General features: G+C 52.9%; 1 protein-coding gene across 2 annotated transcripts; it reads left to right on the plus strand.

Annotated features, from left to right (window-relative positions):
- Positions 1-10: 10 nt before the first annotated feature.
- On the plus strand, positions 11-16708 carry LOC144937143 (atypical kinase COQ8B, mitochondrial-like). Of its 2 annotated transcripts, none has more exons than XM_078864439.1 (15): positions 11-170; positions 2888-3085; positions 3881-4246; positions 4496-4562; positions 5228-5305; positions 5920-6042; positions 6684-6769; positions 7197-7337; positions 9429-9510; positions 10421-10514; positions 12102-12243; positions 12806-12913; positions 13549-13614; positions 14427-14513; positions 15554-16708. In XM_078864439.1, exons 1-15 carry the CDS (start codon positions 24-26, stop codon positions 15890-15892), a joined length of 2124 nt encoding a protein of 707 aa, XP_078720565.1. In that variant the 5' UTR covers positions 11-23; the 3' UTR covers positions 15893-16708. The 2 variants fall into 2 exon arrangements, with proteins under 2 accessions (XP_078720565.1, XP_078720566.1); XM_078864440.1 differs by lacking the exon at positions 11-170 and adding an exon at positions 251-270.
- The last annotated feature ends 319 nt before the right edge of the window (positions 16709-17027 follow it).

Here is a 17027-nt window from a genome sequence, read left to right on the forward strand (position 1 = left end):
CCGGAGCCGCTTCACTCCGCCCGATGGCGGAAGGATCCCTTCGCCCCGCCCCTCGCTCCCTCCCACGTGACATCAGAGGGCGAGGCCTGAACCGGAAGCGGCGGGCGAGAGTCACGTGGTGCGCGAAGTTGGGTTGCGTAACACGTGGAGCCGGCGGAGGACCCAGAGAGGTACAGTACCGCAGCGTGAGAGAGGGCACACACGGGGGGAGAGATGGTACACGGGATGATGGTACACGTGGGGAGAGAGGACACGGGGGGGAGAGAGATGGTAAACGTGGGTACAGAGGACACGAGGGGAGATGACACACGGGGAGAGAGATTGTACACGTGGGGAGAGGACACGGGGGGAAAGAGGACACGGTGGGAGATGGTACACGGGGGGAGAGGGGACACGGGGGGAGATGACACACGGGGAGAGAGATGGTACACGTGGGGAGAGAGAGGACACGGGGGGAGATGGCACACGGGGGGAGAGAGGACACGGGGAGAGAGAGGGCACGGGGGGGGGGTAGAGAGTACACGGGGGGAGAGGGCACACGGGAGACGAGGAAAGAGAGAGTGCACGAGGGTAGAGAGAGAGAGAGCAGTGGACGGGGAGAGAATAGGGGAAGAGAGTACACGGATAGAGTACACAGAGAGAGGACAATGGGAGAGAATACACGGAGATAGACGGCGAAGGAGAGCGAGTACACGCGGAGAGGGCACGGGGGAGAGAGGAGAGACGGGGAAAGAGAGAGTACGGTACCCAGGGAGAGAACAAGGGACGTGAGTACACAGAGTACAGAGGGAGGGAGTACACAGAGAGGGGACAATGCGAGAGGTAGAGAGTACATGGGGAGGGAGAGAGAGTACACGCGGAACGGACACGGGGAGAGGAACATGGGGGGAGTGCAAGGGGACATTGCACGGGGAGAGAGCAGATGTGGAGAGAGTCCACGCAGTCTATGGAGTTTATAAAGGACTGGGAGAGGGTCCACGAAATTGGAGAACACGGGGACAGCGTGCACGATGAGAGTACCCATGGTTTATTGTGCAACACGGGGCTTACGTATTACACGGGAACAGATTGCACAATCACTACGACCTATGTGATTGTGGTCAACCCGTGTACGGTTGCGTGGCTGGGGATGCGAGGCATTCCCTGTTCATCTGGGAGTGCTATTCTCATCTGTTGCGTGTACAGCATGTCGCTTGCCCGTGTGTGGTCCAGGGATGTTATGTATGCTGCTGATCTGGTAATTACTCTGAGAAGGAGTTTGATGAAGAGGTGGGGCCCACTAAAACAAAGCACCTGCCAGCATCTTGTATTTCATCAAACACTCCCACCCCGTCAACTCGTTGGGTCAGTTTGGGGAGGGCGGAAGGAGTTCACATACCTGGCCATTGTGTTCATGACCTGACCTGCTCTAGATTGGCAGCAGAGGTCTCATCTTCAAATCAGTCGTGCAGCATAAAGTTATAATCCGCTGTGTCACGCTGTGTGGATACTACCTGGCCTGTCACTCCATACAAAGCTCCCGGTCGTCTCAGCCACAATTATGCCGTCCCTTCTCTATGCTTGTGTAGTGACATCGCGGATGTCACTGTGTAATGCCGGCTTGACATCGCGTGCACCACTTGGATTTGGGTTCAGTACCGGCCCTAGAGGGGCTCGGTGAGCACTGATTGACAGTGCTGGAGGGCACCACGCTCTGCGTGCAGTGCCGACCCCTACAGGATGGGGTGTGAGAGTGCCGGCCATGGGAATGGGGTTACTCAGGGCCATGGCACTCTGATTGACCCCGAAGGACACTTGACCGGTAAAGTCTACACAGGGCCCCCAGGTGGGGGCTAGGGGTGGTCACGTGTCAGGGCCGAGATCCTGCTCGAGGGTTCTCGAAGGTGGTCGTGGCTAAGGGCGGAGCCAGCCACGCCGCAGAGGATATAAGCCGGGTCCCCGAGAGGGACCGACTGCTGTGGTTATCCTAAAGAATCTACGTTCTACGTCCGAAAAGAGTCACCAACACGTGGACCTGGACCCAAGCGGGGGTCCTGTCCGTCGTAGCTACTGACAGTGTAGCTAGTGCAGTTAGCCTGGTGGTCCACCACCCTAGGTTGTTATCTGGTGAAGGGGCAGTTACCCCTTTGTGTTGGTATCAATAAATGTGTTGCCTCCAAAGAGTACGTCTGCGACTCAGTTGAACTCACTACACTTGTGAAACGTGTATCCCTTTAAAGGAACTTCTTTCTGCGCTGGCTTGAAATACGCAGGCAGTCCTGCTTATGATCCATCATGAGTTTAACTAGGCTCGATTGTGTGACAAGCTTAAGGGTCCTTGAAAGATCTGGCCACAATCCCATCAATGAGTTCCTCCAGCAAGTAAGGTTGCGTTGGATGGATAATGTAGGCAGCTTGCCCGATCAGCTGTGCCAGTGAAGATCTAAATAATTGACTGCTTGGTATCAAACTGCATTATGTGGGAGAGTAACGAAGGAGATTTTTTAAGCAATGGAAATGCTCACTTGAACAGGAAGCCACTTAGACTATATACACGTGTGAATATATACATATATGTATTTATTTGTGTGTGCGGTGGCGCAGTGATTAGCACACTTTGCTACAAACGTAGTGACCTGAGTTCGAATCCCGCTCATGACCAATAACAGTGGCGAAATACTGAACTGTTCCTAATCCCTCTACGTTGACTCAGTCTTAAATTACAACCTGGTGCACTATGTAAACATCAGCACTGGGGAGACAAAAGCGGCCGGGCGTGGTGACAGCCACCCACCTTTGTCATCTGCCGTACCAACCTTCATCGGTGCTGCTCGCTAATGGCAGCACTTGCCCCAAAAGCCTGTTAAAGGTTATACAGGGGATCTTTGTCTTTGTGTGTGCGCGTCAGTGCTCCATGGCGGGTGAGGCACTGTCCGTGCTGCGGGGTCTGTCCCACGTGGGTGGCGCGGTCGCCTCGCTGCAGCGCGAGCGCCTGCGGGAGCGCGCGGCGCGAAGCGGCAGCATCGCGAAGGTGGCGACCGCGTTGGCGGTGGAGAATGGCGCTGCCCTCGAGAGCTGGGTCAGCTCTGCAATCGCCACGTGGCAGGTGAGCGTCACACCGGGCGGTCCCCCCCCCCACGGCAACGGCCGCACGCCCGCCACCACACGGACACGGAGATGGGGGGACAGAGACGGAGAGATGGAGACAGAAGGACAGAGAGGCAGAGATGAAGACAGAGATGGGGAAAGAGACAGAGCTGTAGACAGAAATTAAGAGAGATTGAGACGGGGAGGAGAGAGACAGCTGGAGACAGAGGGACGGAGATAGAGATGGAGACTGGGAGATCGGGAGAGACAGAATTGGAGACAAGAGATGTAGAAATATAGATACAGAAATAGAGATACAGAGATAGATATAGGGACAGAGATAGATATGGGGACAGAGATGAAAAGAGAGATGGAGACGGGTGGTGAGACGGAGAGATAGGGACAGAGAGATATGGAGAGACAGAAATAGACACACACAGCAACAGACAAGGAAACAGATACCAAGAGACAGAGACATGAAGAGGCAATGATGCCACTGAGTGACGTGTGCTGGCTTGTCCAACGCTTTTTGCACGGCGTTGTCTTCGAAAAACGTTTGGACGGCTGCATATGTCGTCACATGTTTCTGTGTTAGTGTGAGCCTATGGCTCTCTGTGCGAGTCTGTGGCTCTCTCTGTGTGAACTTTTGTCTGCTGCGAGCGTTCTCCGAGGGCACGAGTGGGCTCCGCACTGACTGCCCAGAAGCCAGCAGCTGGATTCACAGACGTGGGTCAACATCTGCTGGCCCAATTCATAGCCAGACAGAAGAGAGAGGGACTGTGCAGTGACTCTTCTCCTCTTCCCCCTCTCCCAGGGCGCTTCGCCGGACAGCATCTTGAGTCGAGCGATGGCAGGAGGAAGCTTGTGCGACGATGCGTCGGGGGAGAGGGGGGAGGACAAAAGGGCCCCTGGCGGAGTGGGGGCCCGCGCGGGGCCCGCGTGGCGCACCGCGGAGGCAACCGGCAGCACCACGAGGCGCGCGGCCGGCACGGCGGGCGCCAGAGCGAGCCCCGGCAGGGGTTTGCACGGCGGAGCCTCGCTGCCTCCGCTGGGCCCGCTACGTCGCCTCCACCAGGGCCCGTCGGCAGGCCGACTGACCGCGAGCGACATCCGCAAGGCGCGGGAGGTGGCCGGGACGAAGGGCGGCGCCGGCAAAATGGCGGCGCTCCCCAAGCACACGGTCAGTATTTTAACGACATGTACTGGTCACATTACTTTGATGGTTATTATTATTAAAGCAAGGCCCTAATTAGTAAATAGAAAAATCTTGACGTTTCGAATTCTGCACCACGCTGTTGGGAAATCACTAGATCTGCTGCTGGTTTTCTTTAGCCAGACGGGGCCCGTGGGGTGCGAAGCGGCTAGAAATGTGGGGCGTTGTTGTGCGTTGCGAGGTTCGATGGTCGATGGCCGTCGTTTGTTTCGGCAGCTGAGCGAGCGCGCGCGTGAGAGAGCTGTTCCGGCCACCAAGATCGCCAGGATGGCCAACTTTGGCGGTGAGTGCAGACGTGCGTCGTTGTGCAGGCATGTGTTTGTGTGTCTGTGTGTGGGGAGCGGAAGTGTCGCGGTTTGCACGCTGCGCTACAAACCCGGCAACCCGAGTTAGATTCCCGCTCACGGCCAACACCCAGTGAAGATTAGCTGAACTGGTACTGGGCCTCCGCTAAGTCTACTAAGCTTGTGTGTAAACATCGTCCCTAAGAATGCAAAGGCGGCCAGGAGCGGTGCTGGACACCCACCCCCTTGTGTGCCATTTTGGCCTTTATAGGTGCTCGCTAAGAGCACTTATCCCAACAGTCTGTTAAGGCTATATGGGGGGTCTTGGTGGGGGGAGTGGTCTGCATAGCGGTTGACACACCGCACTACGAACCCAGCCGCCCAAGTTCGATTCCCACTCAGGGACAACATCAAGCTGGACTATGTTCGGAGCTCACAGGTTCTGGAAAGATCCAAACAGTCTCATCGTCAGTGAGCTCCTCCGGCAAGCGAGGCTGCGTTATCTGGGTCCTCTGGCCTGCATGCCCAAGCAGCTTCTGCCAGATGGAGGAGGCTAAATGGGCGCAGCATGTGGTAGAGGGGATACGGGTGTTTGTGTAATGCTCGTTGTGACACTGCGCATTTGTTTGTCGTGTGACCCACGTTATGCATTCTGCTTTCTCAGGTCTGGCTATGGGGCTTGGAATTGGAGCTCTCACAGAAGTCGTGAAGAAAAGTTTTGGGAAATCGGACCAAGCTGACGGTAAAGTCACTGCTGTGAAACACAGAATGCCCGTGTCAACAAAGGGGATATATGTGGTGATGTGCACATGGATATTGGGAAGCGGACCAATATGTGTGTACATGTAGGTCGACTCGGCCTCAAATGAGTACCTGGTGTGATGTATTAACATTGCCACTTGGGAGACAAAGGTGGCCCAGCATGGTGCTGGCCACCCACCGCGTCGTGTGCCATATCAGCCTTCATAAGTGCTCACGAACAGCACTGGTTCTAAAAGCCTGTTCAGACTATACGGGGGATCTTTGTCTTTATCTTTGGGGAACGGTATTGCAGAGGTTAGCGTGCTGCGCTATGAACCCGGCGACCCGAGTTCGATTCCCGCTCACGGCCAACACGAGTGACGATTATCTGAACCGGTCCTGGGCCTCTCCTAGGTCTACTCAGCCTCAAATGAGTACCTGGTGCAGTCTGTAAAAACATCGCCACTGGGGAGACAAAGGTGGTCGGGCGTAGTGTGGGCCATCCACCCCCTCGTCTACTGTGTCGACCTTCATAGGCGCTTGCTAACAGCAATTGCCGCTACAGTCTGTTAAGGCTATACGGGGGGGGGGGGGTCTTTGTCTTTGCTGGTATAGGTGGCGACTCCCTGCTGGCGGGGAGCGTGCTGCTCACGGAGGAGAATGCCGAGCGCATCGTGGCCACGCTCTGCAAGGTGCGCGGTGCCGCCCTAAAGCTGGGACAGATGCTCAGCATCCAAGGTTCTGAGCCCCCCCGCCCCACTTCCCCATACTTCACCTTAAAATGGCACTCGGAAGATCAACGCTCGAATGAGCATTGAGGCGTCGTCAATGCTCATCTCCCATTTACAAGCGCCCAATGGTGGAAATTCCACGTTCCTATGGCAGGGAAGAGTATCTCCATAAGGCAACCACTCTACAAATTGGTACTAATTCTAACGACCACGTATAGATGATGGGCTGGGTCAACATCCCCCCGTGCATGAAAAATGGGGGGACGTCGGCGCCACGTGGAACAAACCAGTCTGTTCGTTTATTTCGGGTCGGGTCCACTGAGCTAAGATGCTCTTTTTCACCTGGGGACCGAAATGCCTTACGAACGCAAAGCACACTAATGCACAACGTGAAACGCACGCCTCGCTAACACTGCGGTGAATGGAGGCCCAAGTAACCTTCGTCGTGTTTTTGGATCAGGGTGGTCCAGTCCTGTGACCTCCTGCCTAAAAGACTTCCACACTTCACGTGATGGCCTCAGAGTGCATATAGCCTGGCAAAAACCCCCGTGGTGATGCCACCACCATTCTATGGCGAATGGCAGCCGCCGTTGTTGTTGCGAGTGTGTGTTTGTGATTGTGAACATCGGATGTTTGTGTCGTTTATAGACAACAGCTTCATAAACCCCCAAGTGCAGAAGATCTTTGAGAGGGTGCGGCAGAGTGCCGACTTCATGCCCTCCTGGCAAACGCAGGTGGGTGACGCCGTGGCCCACGACGGTGGCTCTGGGCCGTGTCCCACGTGTTAACATGAGCGACCGTGCATGTGCGAGTGCTTGGGTTATGGAGTTAATGAGTGGTTGAGTGGACGAGTGGGTGACTGGCTCAGTGAGTGAGTGGCTAGGTCATTGAGTAACTCAGTGAGTGAGTGAATGACTGGGTGAGCAGCTGGGGAAGTGAATGAGTGACTGAGAGAGTGAACGAGTCGGTGAGTGGCTGGCTAGGAGACTGGCTGGTTGGGTGGGTGAGTGCCTGGCTGGTTGGGTGGGTGGGTGAGTGGCTGGCTCGGTGGGTGGACAGGAGGTGGAGTTCTCCCCAACAGGAGCAGAGCCTGTGTGTCGACGCTGAGATGTTGTACCTGCGGTTGTTGACCATGTTATTGTTGACCGTGTGGTTGTACAGAAGGTTCTGCAGACGGAGCTGGGTTCTGACTGGAGGTCCCACATGGGCTCCTTCCAGGACAAGCCCTTCGCTGCTGCCTCCATCGGACAGGTCCACGCCGCCACCCTGCCCAGCGGAGACACGGTCGCTGTCAAAATTCAGGTGCGGTGGCCCCTGATCCATGCACACACTCACCCAGCCACTCACCCAGCCTGCCAGCCACTTACCCAGCCACTCACTTAATCCCCAGCCTTATACCCACTCACCCAACCAGCCAGCCACTCACCCAGCCAGCCACTCACTTGCTCACCCAGCCAGCCACGAGCCCAGCCACTCACTCATCCAGCCACCCATTCAGCCACTCACTCATCCCCCCCAATCACTTATCCACCCACTCACTTACCCAGCTACTCATTCACCCAGCCACTCACCCAGCAACTCACTCAGCCAACCACTTACCTAGTCACTTATTCACCCATATTGTATGTAAATGTATGGGTCTCTGTGTAAATGTGTGTTTCTCTACGTAAGTCTATGGATCTATTTATAAGTTAATGGCTGATTTAAATGTATCTAAAGTCTATGTGTCTTTGTGTCTACGTATCATGTAAGTATGTGAGCCTATTGTTTTCGGTGTGAGGGTACCTGTCTATGGAGCTCTGCGTGAGTCATTGTACCTCTGCATAAGGACAGTGGAATGATGCGACTTGTGAAGATGCGCAGAGTCTTAATTGCTGCTATATTTGGGCCCTGAAAATTGCCATTCAACTCACCCACTGGTGAGTGCAATTATAACAACAGTTGGCGCGGCGTCTCTAAAACGTCTGTACGCGGCACAGTTCAATTAGTTCGGCCGTGTCGGGTGGTGGTGGTGGTGGAGGGTTTTACGACGACAACAACAACAACAAAAATTGTCCACATCATTACGGAGTGGCCTGTCCCCAAAAACTCGGGTGGCGAATCCGGCACGCTCGGAGGAGGAGGAGACGCGCGCGTGGGGACGGCGACTGTCCGGGCAATGGGACTTTGTGTGTCGACGCTGAGACGTTGTGGGCCGAGGGGACTTTGGGCCGAGGGGACGATGACCACGGCTCGACTGTGCCGTCGCACGTTTTGTTAATAGCGCAGCCGTTATCAAAGGTCGCGGGGGGGGGGGGGGCTCACGGCTCACTCTTGACAGGCGTCGATGGGACGTCGTCGCGGCTGTTGCCGGGATCGTTTCTGTTGACCGATAGTGATGCTAGGCACCAAGAAAACCGAGCAACAGCCTGAAGGGGAGTGGGGGGGAGAGGGCCCAAGCACCTTCAGGGGGCCCTGTATTCACAAAACAAATTAGCTAAACTTTTAAACTATTTTTTATTTTACCAGGTAAGGCCCACTGAGCTATGTAGCTCTTTTTCAGAAGTGACCTGGCCACAAATGATAGCTCAACTAAGTGGATTGTCGCGTGGACATTTATAGCAGCCAAATACTGTAAACGCCTGTTTCTAATTGTGGAGGGGGAAAAAACGGAGGTCCTGGAGAAAAATTCACGCGACCACGGGGGAGAGACACACAAACTCCAAATATACAGGCATCAGGGTGGAGATCGAACCCGCGACCTCCTGTATACCAGTCGATGTAGTTAACATCTTGACCCCGTGGCGCCCCTGAGAATGCACCAAGTATCAACTCGGATTCAGATGTTATTTTTGCATTAAAAAAACGTTTCTCTCAATTCTGCAGCTCTCTCTCTTCTGTCACGCCACTACAGCTGTCTCTTTATCTCTTCTCCCATCTAGCTACAGCTCTTACTCTTGTCTTTATCGCTGCTGTCATCTCACGAGAAGTGTATATGTTCAAAGGTGGGGGGAGTTCCAGTGGCGGATGTGGGGGGACGGCAGTGTAAATCATCCAGCCCCCTCTCCTCACCCCCCCAATACCTTGAGACCCCAAAACAATGTTTTTGTCATATTTGTATATGCATGTATGTTGAACGTCTTTCGCACCTTATGTAGCCAACCGTGCTAATCAGAGGTGCTACTTGAGAATATACATTGAGTGTTTTTTAATATTAATATCGGGCCCTGTCTTACAAGCTTGCAATTTCGGGACCATTCCTCCACCTTGGTAAGATTCTAGATGTGCCTCCTGGGGAGCCCTCCACATTGATTTTGCTTAAGACCGCCCCCCCCCACCTCGGCCACCCCCCCCCCATTGCGGGCCGGCACGAGCACCGCGCGTAACGTGTGCGCGTCACGCCCACCATTGCAGTACCCGGGCGTGGAGCAGAGCATCGACAGTGACATCGGCAACCTCATGGGGGTCCTCTCGCTGGCACGCGCACTCCCCGACGGTAGCCACTCACCAGTCTGCTCACCACTTTGCTCACTACCCCTCTCATTACTCCACTCACTACTTAACTCACTACTATGTTCAACACTCCACTCACTACTCCACTCGCCACTCCACTCACCATTAAACGTCACACTCACCACTTCATTCACAAACTCGCCACTTCACTAACTCAGTCACTCACCACTCAACTCCGACACACACCCTCAGCCCACACATACCCTCGCCTGTAAACATACACATGCACAAATACACACATACACACATCCACTCATCCTGTGCTTGGGTACCTCGTATTGGATGGTTTTGTCCGTGCCACCAATTCCTTAAAGCACAATCTTAATTTTAGAACTTTCGTGACTGCAGGAATTATTATTTATTTCTTTCGGTTAAGTCACGTCTAAAGATAAAATAATAAATTAAATTAAATAATAGAATACGACGTTTCGATTGCAACACAAGCAATCATCATCAGGTATAATGAAATAGCGACATAAAATCTAACCAGAAAACTATAGACAGACATATTAGCAGACAGATATCACCAAGATACATAGCGAGAGCAACACAGGTAACAGAGAGGGGGTGATCGTCTCTGTGTGGTGGTCTTAAATAGACAGAGGGGGGGGGGGGCGGAGGCAGAGAGAGGGAGCACGTCCCCTCGATAATTTAGCAAGTATTTAAAAATATTTAACTTGATAAATCGGGAATCGCCCCTGAATGTGCACAGCGTCTTCATTCGAGGAAGTCGCTAGATTTGTCACCAATCTCTGTGACAAACCGTTGAGTTGCTGGTGCAACCCGAAAGTTGCCAAATCTCTCACGTCATGATGTCTCAAGCCGGAAACGCCGGGCGTTGTCGTGTTCGCGTCGGCGTGGTCACACAAAGCGCCGTGCTCTCTCCGCTGCAGGTTTGTTCGCCGACAGCGCGATCGAGGTTCTGCGCCGGGAACTGGCGTGGGAGTGCGACTACAAGCGGGAGGCGGTGTGCACCCGGCGCTTCTGGTGGGTGGGGACCGCCTCGCTCTCTCTCTCTCTTTAACCCTTTCTCATTCCGATGACGCACACGTGTACGTCATCAGTTTGCAGAATCAGAATATTTATATTGGAGGAATCCGATGAGCTGTTTTTCTTCCGATTCCGCACGACGTACACGCACGTCATCGGAACGGCATCGGATGAAAAAATTAATTAACTTTATCGGTATCGAGGCTCCCACAAGGCCATGCGGGAGGAGGTGTGGCACCGTTTTGGCGCCAGCTATCATAGTGTGGTCCTGTCACTCCAGTTCTCTGCGGTGAGTACAGTGTCTTTAAAAACAACGGTGCTATTCCTCTCTAAATAAAGTTAATGCTAACCGCTTGAGCGTTCTGAGATTCAGCGGTGAACAGGACACCCACCCTGCAACTTGCAGACGTCTCGAAATGGGAAAGCGTCAAAACCGCCCCTCCGTGGACTTTTGTGATCCATCGTCTCTGTGCTGTGAAGAAGTAGACGAAGGGCCAATTGCCCAAAACGTTACCTATTATTTACAAATATGGCAAAAAAAAATCACTATATGATGCAGCTGGTATTCGGCCAAACATCTCCACTGCGAATAAAAAAAGTTAACCCGAATTGCGATTAGACATAGTAACATCGCCCTCTACTGCCAGAATCTGGCAAGACCCTCCTGACGAAATATTTGAGGTTCTGTGACGCTTTCACGGGTAAACAAGCGTAACAATAATTACAATAAATATTTTTGGAGTAAATCTTGTCTCAAGATATTATCCCAATTGTGCCACTTATGTAATGTCCCGACACCGGAAATCCATTTAAAGCTCTAACTTGGAAACGGACATGACAGAACCACTTTTGAGATCCTGTCAGGTGACCTCTGGTCCATCATATGAAGATGCATTAGTTGAAAAATCGCCTCGTAGTAATATATGGATACAAATATTTCCCTTTCTAAGGCAGTGTTATTGCCAAATGTGTTGAGTTTTTTTTGTACACTTGTGCATTACTGCCAATGCAGTATCGCCAAAAAATGTCCACACAGCAGAGTCCCCCAGTGTATTTGGGTCAATTATGCAACATGCAGTGCATGTGCCTGTGTGTGATAGCATAGTGGCTACCTCGCTGCCATGCGAACTCGGAGACACGAGTTCGATTCTCGCTCACGGCATACATCGGTGACGAATGTCTAAACCGGTCCTAGGGCTCGCCTAAGTCGATTCAGCGTAAAATGAGTACCTGGGTAAACATCAGCACTAGGAAGACAAAGGCGGCCGGGCGTGGTGTTGGCCACCCACCCCCCTCGTGTGCCGTGCCGGCCTTCATTGGTGTTTGCTAAGAGCAATTTCCCTAACAGTCTGTTAAAGGCTATATGGAGGATATTTGTATTTCTATCACTGGCGAATACAAATTAATTTATTCTGGGCCTCTAGGTTGAATGTGTAAACATCAGGGAGACAAAGGTCGTCCTATAGTTGTGTGGCCGATGTCATAGGCACCATGGGGGGACCATTGTTTGTGTGACCGGGATTAACCGTGGTGCGATGTGGCGTGTTGTTCCCGCGTGCATCGTCGCTGCGTGCGTGTGTGCAGGGAGTTGCTGCAGGATGACCCATTGTTCGTGGTGCCGGAAGTGGTGAGCGAGCTGAGCAGCCGTCACATCCTCACCACCCAGCTGCTCGCTGGCGAGCCACTTGAGCAAGCTCGCTCGCTCGACCAGGAGACTCGCAACCGGGTGGGTGAGCGGGCGGGCGGGCGGGCGAGCGGGGAGGCGGGCAAGCGGGCTGGCGAGTGGGGAGACGGGCGAGTGGGCGGACGAGCGGGCGGACGAGCGGGCGCACGAGAGGGTGGCTGGTTATTGAGCACAGTAGGCCCCAAGCGTAAAGCGGCCAGGAACAAACAGTACTATTAAAGTTTAACACGTAGGCTTTCGCGACCAATATCATCCATAATAGAGGGGTTTTTTTGGGTTAGACCGCGTAAATAAACGCGATCTAACCCAAAAAAACCTCTTGTGGAGAACTATTAAAGTTGTATTAGACAACAGTTGACATATTTCCTGAATGGAGAAAAGCTGTTTATGATCAAAGATTGGGGAAAGAGAGGCTATTGGAGGAAACCATAGGAAAACCATGCAGAACTGGGGGAGAACATACAAACGCCACACACAAAGGCAACTGAGTTGGGGATCGAACCCAGGCGCTTGTTGCGTGGTGTAAGGAATAAATTATGATGGCTGCGACGGTAATGATGATGATGTATTGTCATCTGAAACTCTGATTGCTTTTGCTCTTCAGATCTGCTCCGGTGTGTTGCATCTGTGCCTGCGGGAGCTCTTTGAGTTCCGCTTCATGCAGACCGATCCCAACTGGTCCAACTTCCTTTACAACGCGGGCACCCAGCAGGTGCGTGCACACACAGTCGGTGGGCGGGCAGCAAAACGCACACGGACGCAGGGGCAAAGATCCCCCGCATAGCCTACGCAGGCTGTTGGGGCAAGTGCCGTTACCGAGCACCCATGAAGGGACTTCCAAGGCACACGTGGTGTGGTTAGCACCGCGCCCCCCGGCCGTCTTTGCGTTGACGTTTACACACTGCACCTCAGGTACTCGCTCAAGGCCGAGGACTGGTTTAGATATTCGCCACTGATGTTGGCCATAGCCCGGAAATTGAACTTGGGTTGTCAGGTTCGTGGTGCATTGAGCTCACCATTACACTACTGCTCCGTGCATATTTACACACACATACATATCTGCACCCATAAAATGTATACATATCATATATTAAAACAAAAATTGCATTGTACTGGTCTTTAAATAAGCACCGCGATTTTGAGAAGTCTACAGTGATTGTTTTATGGATACATTTGCCCCTGTCATATGAATGTGGAATTTTGGGGCTGTAAAACTGGATCAGGGCTGTAGTAAACAGGAGATGAGCACCAATGCCTCATGCTTATTTGAGCAAGGACATCACTCTACTAAATGCTGCTGCCGCTGTCTGGACTAATGCCTTGGTGGGGGTCGCTGCTGATTGGCAGGTGGCTCTGCTGGACTTTGGGGCGAGCCGAGAGTTCAGCCAGCTGTTCACAGACGACTACATCGAGGTAAGGCACCCTGGGTCTCTCGTTGGCAGGGTTAGTGAACAAGCTGCCATTAGAGGGTATCCTAAGTTAAATAAAACTAAACCATGCGATGCATCAGTTTTCACGACCAATATATATAAAAGGGAAATTTGTGAATGTGTCTCTGTTCGAAATGTTTAGCATACTTCCCAACATGCTACAAACTTTTAATTTGGCATTTGTGTAGATACCAGACTGTACACAATGCAAAAAGTATAAAATAGACTTTTGTATTTTTTTTTGGGGGGGGGGGGGGGGGCGCAATAATGGATATAATGTATTGCACGGCAAGCGAGCGGTGACGTCACATTGTGATGTCACCTGCATGCAGCAGCGTCACACAGTGTGCCTGCTGACGTCACGCATCCCCCCACCCTCCGCGTAGGCCGTCTATTAATCCAAGACAAGAATCCAAGTCCCGGGCGAAGCCGGGTAGTAAAGCTAGTTATTCAAAATAAAGAGTTTGTGGATCAGATTGGGTAAATATAAATCTGTCGTTAACCCCCAACCACCCGACACAGCCGATTTAGTAAGGTTTGTCACGTAAACAAAACGTGCCAATTCGTTGCTTCTTCAGCACACCGGTGTTTTGGAGAGTAGACCCACAACATTTACAATTTGAGTACGACGTTTCGCGGGTGATTACAACCAGCTTCAGGCGATTTGCTGGAATTGTCAAGAAGTCTTCCCGTTTCTCCTCTTAAATCGAGTAAGGTGATGTCATCACTGTGAGCCTGTCAGGTGCGAAGATCAGTATGCGATGCGTCGTGTAATGCGACGCTTAATCTGCCCAGGTCGTCAGGGCTGCTGCTGACGGAGACACAGAGCGAGTTCTGCAGAAATCCCGCGACCTCAAGTTCCTCACGGGATACGAGACCAAGGCAAGCGCTTGTGACGAAGCTCCTTCCCTGGAATTTTATTGCCGGTTGCATTCAGAAGCCAAACTTGGAATACCCGTGTGATGATTTTTACACGTAGCGTTTGTTTCCATTAGACTTGGTTTGGGACTGGGGCCTAAGTTACAGCCGGGTTTATCTGTCTGGGTCGGTGACCTGGAATTTTATTTGACATCCAGTGTACCTCTCGCTAGGGCTGTGACTACCAGAGGTGTGGACTCGAGTCATGTGACTTGGACTCGAGTCAGACTCGAGTCATGAATTTGATGACTTGCGACTCGACTTGGACTTGCATAACAATGACTTTGTCCCACCTATGAGATGTGGACTCGAGTCATGTGACTTGGACTCGAGTCAGACTCGAGTCATGAATTTGATGACTTGCGACTCGACTTGGACTTGCATAACAATGACTTTGTCCCACCTCTGGTGACTACTAGTCACATGACTACTCCAGTTTATCAATAACCCGGAAAAATATTCGGTCAGAAATGAAGTCGCCCTCTGGCGGCAGGTTCCGTCCAATCGGATAACACGAAAATAGTTGACAGAAAAAAGTATCACTTCTGTTGCCAATATGTGCCCTTGGACGGGAAGTGATGGGTGGGGCTGGGCAACGTCATAAGCATCAGCAGCTTTGTCATGCCGGGCCTGGCTTGTAGGGGGGTTTCCTGCCTTCAGGAGGCAGAATGTACGTGGAGCCAGCCATTGTTTTTAAAGGTGGTCAGAGCAATTGTTCCAGAAAAAAAGTAATCCGTTACATGTTGTGAGTTACTTGGCTTGACTGTCCAATTGTCCCATCTCTATTCTCGAGCAGAGAGTTCCTGGTATTTTAGTTAACAATATTAAACCAATCACATTTCCTCGTATTTTTATTGACCCCCACTTTGCAGCCTTCCTCATTATCTCTTCACGCAGTTCACTTCCGTTGGTCGCTTCAACCACAACGATCGTAATCGGTCGGCTAGAATGTCTCGTTGATCAGCCGACTTGACCGATCCTGGCCTCCCTGTGCCCGACCGCAGGCGATGGAGCGGGCGCACGTGGATGCCGTGATGATCCTCGGCGAGCCCTTCAGGCGCGACGAGCCCTTCGACTTCGGGGCGCAGAGCACGACGGCGCGCATCCAGGGCCTCGTGCCGGTGCTGCTGCGGCACCGGCTCACCGCGCCGCCGCCCGAGAGCTACTCGCTGCACCGCAAGATGTCGGGCGCTTTCCTGCTGTGCGCCCGCCTGGGCGCGGTCATCACCTGCAAGGACATGTTCGACGACATCTACCGGCGCTACTGGTCACGTGACGAGGCTTCCGGCGAGCCGGCAGCGGGGCTGGTGGGGGTGGCGCCGCGAGCGGCGGGTGCCAGTTAAGCCCGTCGGAAATCAAAGCTCCACCCGGCTGCCCCCTTCTCCCCGCGCCATCGGGTTGCCAACACCGTGGTGGCAGCAGTGCGGAGAGCACCCAGGGAAATGGGCGGGCGGCGAGTGCTTTATTTTATTTGTGCAATTTATTTTAAATGCAGTACAGCAACGAAATCGGCTCGTGGTCCAGGTACTTGGTGGATTTGTTACCGTCGCAGGATCGTAAGAGATGGGGGGAGGGTCTTCATCCATCCAGCGGTTGGTTGATCATTCTGGTGATGACTCAAATTGGGCTTGGGCAGCACACATACGTTGCTATAACGAGTGATGTTCGGTGGACAGGATTAAGTACGGTTGAACATGGAGAGGGAATGCGTCCGAGGGGAAATCTGCAGAGAAGATGGAGTTTTGAAAAAATGTCGTGGATTGTTACTTGGTAGGATCGTGAGAGGTGGCAACAGCTTGATCACGGGCGATCGTGATGATGACGCCGACAGTGATGCTTCTCTTATCCCCACTGTATTGCGGATAAGAGGAGTTGCACGACAGTCCCGGAAACTTCTGCTGCCACAGCAGAGCGGTTGGCGGTTGTCCTCGTCTCGTCCGTTTTTATTCTACGGCCGATGTTGGCCGTGTCGCAGGGGTCGAGGTTTGTGTTCCGGCTCGTGCCTCGTACAGAAGTCCGGGTGAGAGCGAGGGACGCGTGAACCCCCGGATGGACATTGAGAGCGGTTCCTGTTACAAACCTCGTCGTGTTTTAGAAACGATGCCCTGTACGCGTGGAGGAGATCGGTTCCCATCCAAATAAACTGGTGTGCAGGTTAAGTGTGTGTTCACGTTCATAGTGGCTGGGTTTAGTGAGTGACTGGGTTTCGGGAGGGAGTGGGTTTAGAGACTGTCTGGGTTTAGAGAGGGAGTGATTTGGTTTAAGGAGTTACTGGGTTAGAGAGGGAGTGACTGTTTAGAGACGAAGTGACCGAGTTTAAGGAGTGGCTGGGTTTAGAGAGGATGTGACTGGGTGACTGATTTTAATAAGTGACTGGGGTTTTGGCGAGTGATTGTATTCCCCAGCGCGGACAAGAGTGGCCGCTCTCGCCCCGCGCCTATCCGCAGTGGGGATTGCAGAGAGGGGGCGGGGCGGCTT

This window comes from Lampetra fluviatilis, chromosome 18, assembly GCF_964198595.1.
Source record: "Lampetra fluviatilis chromosome 18, kcLamFluv1.1, whole genome shotgun sequence".
NCBI classification, from domain to species: Eukaryota; Metazoa; Chordata; class Hyperoartia; order Petromyzontiformes; family Petromyzontidae; genus Lampetra; species Lampetra fluviatilis.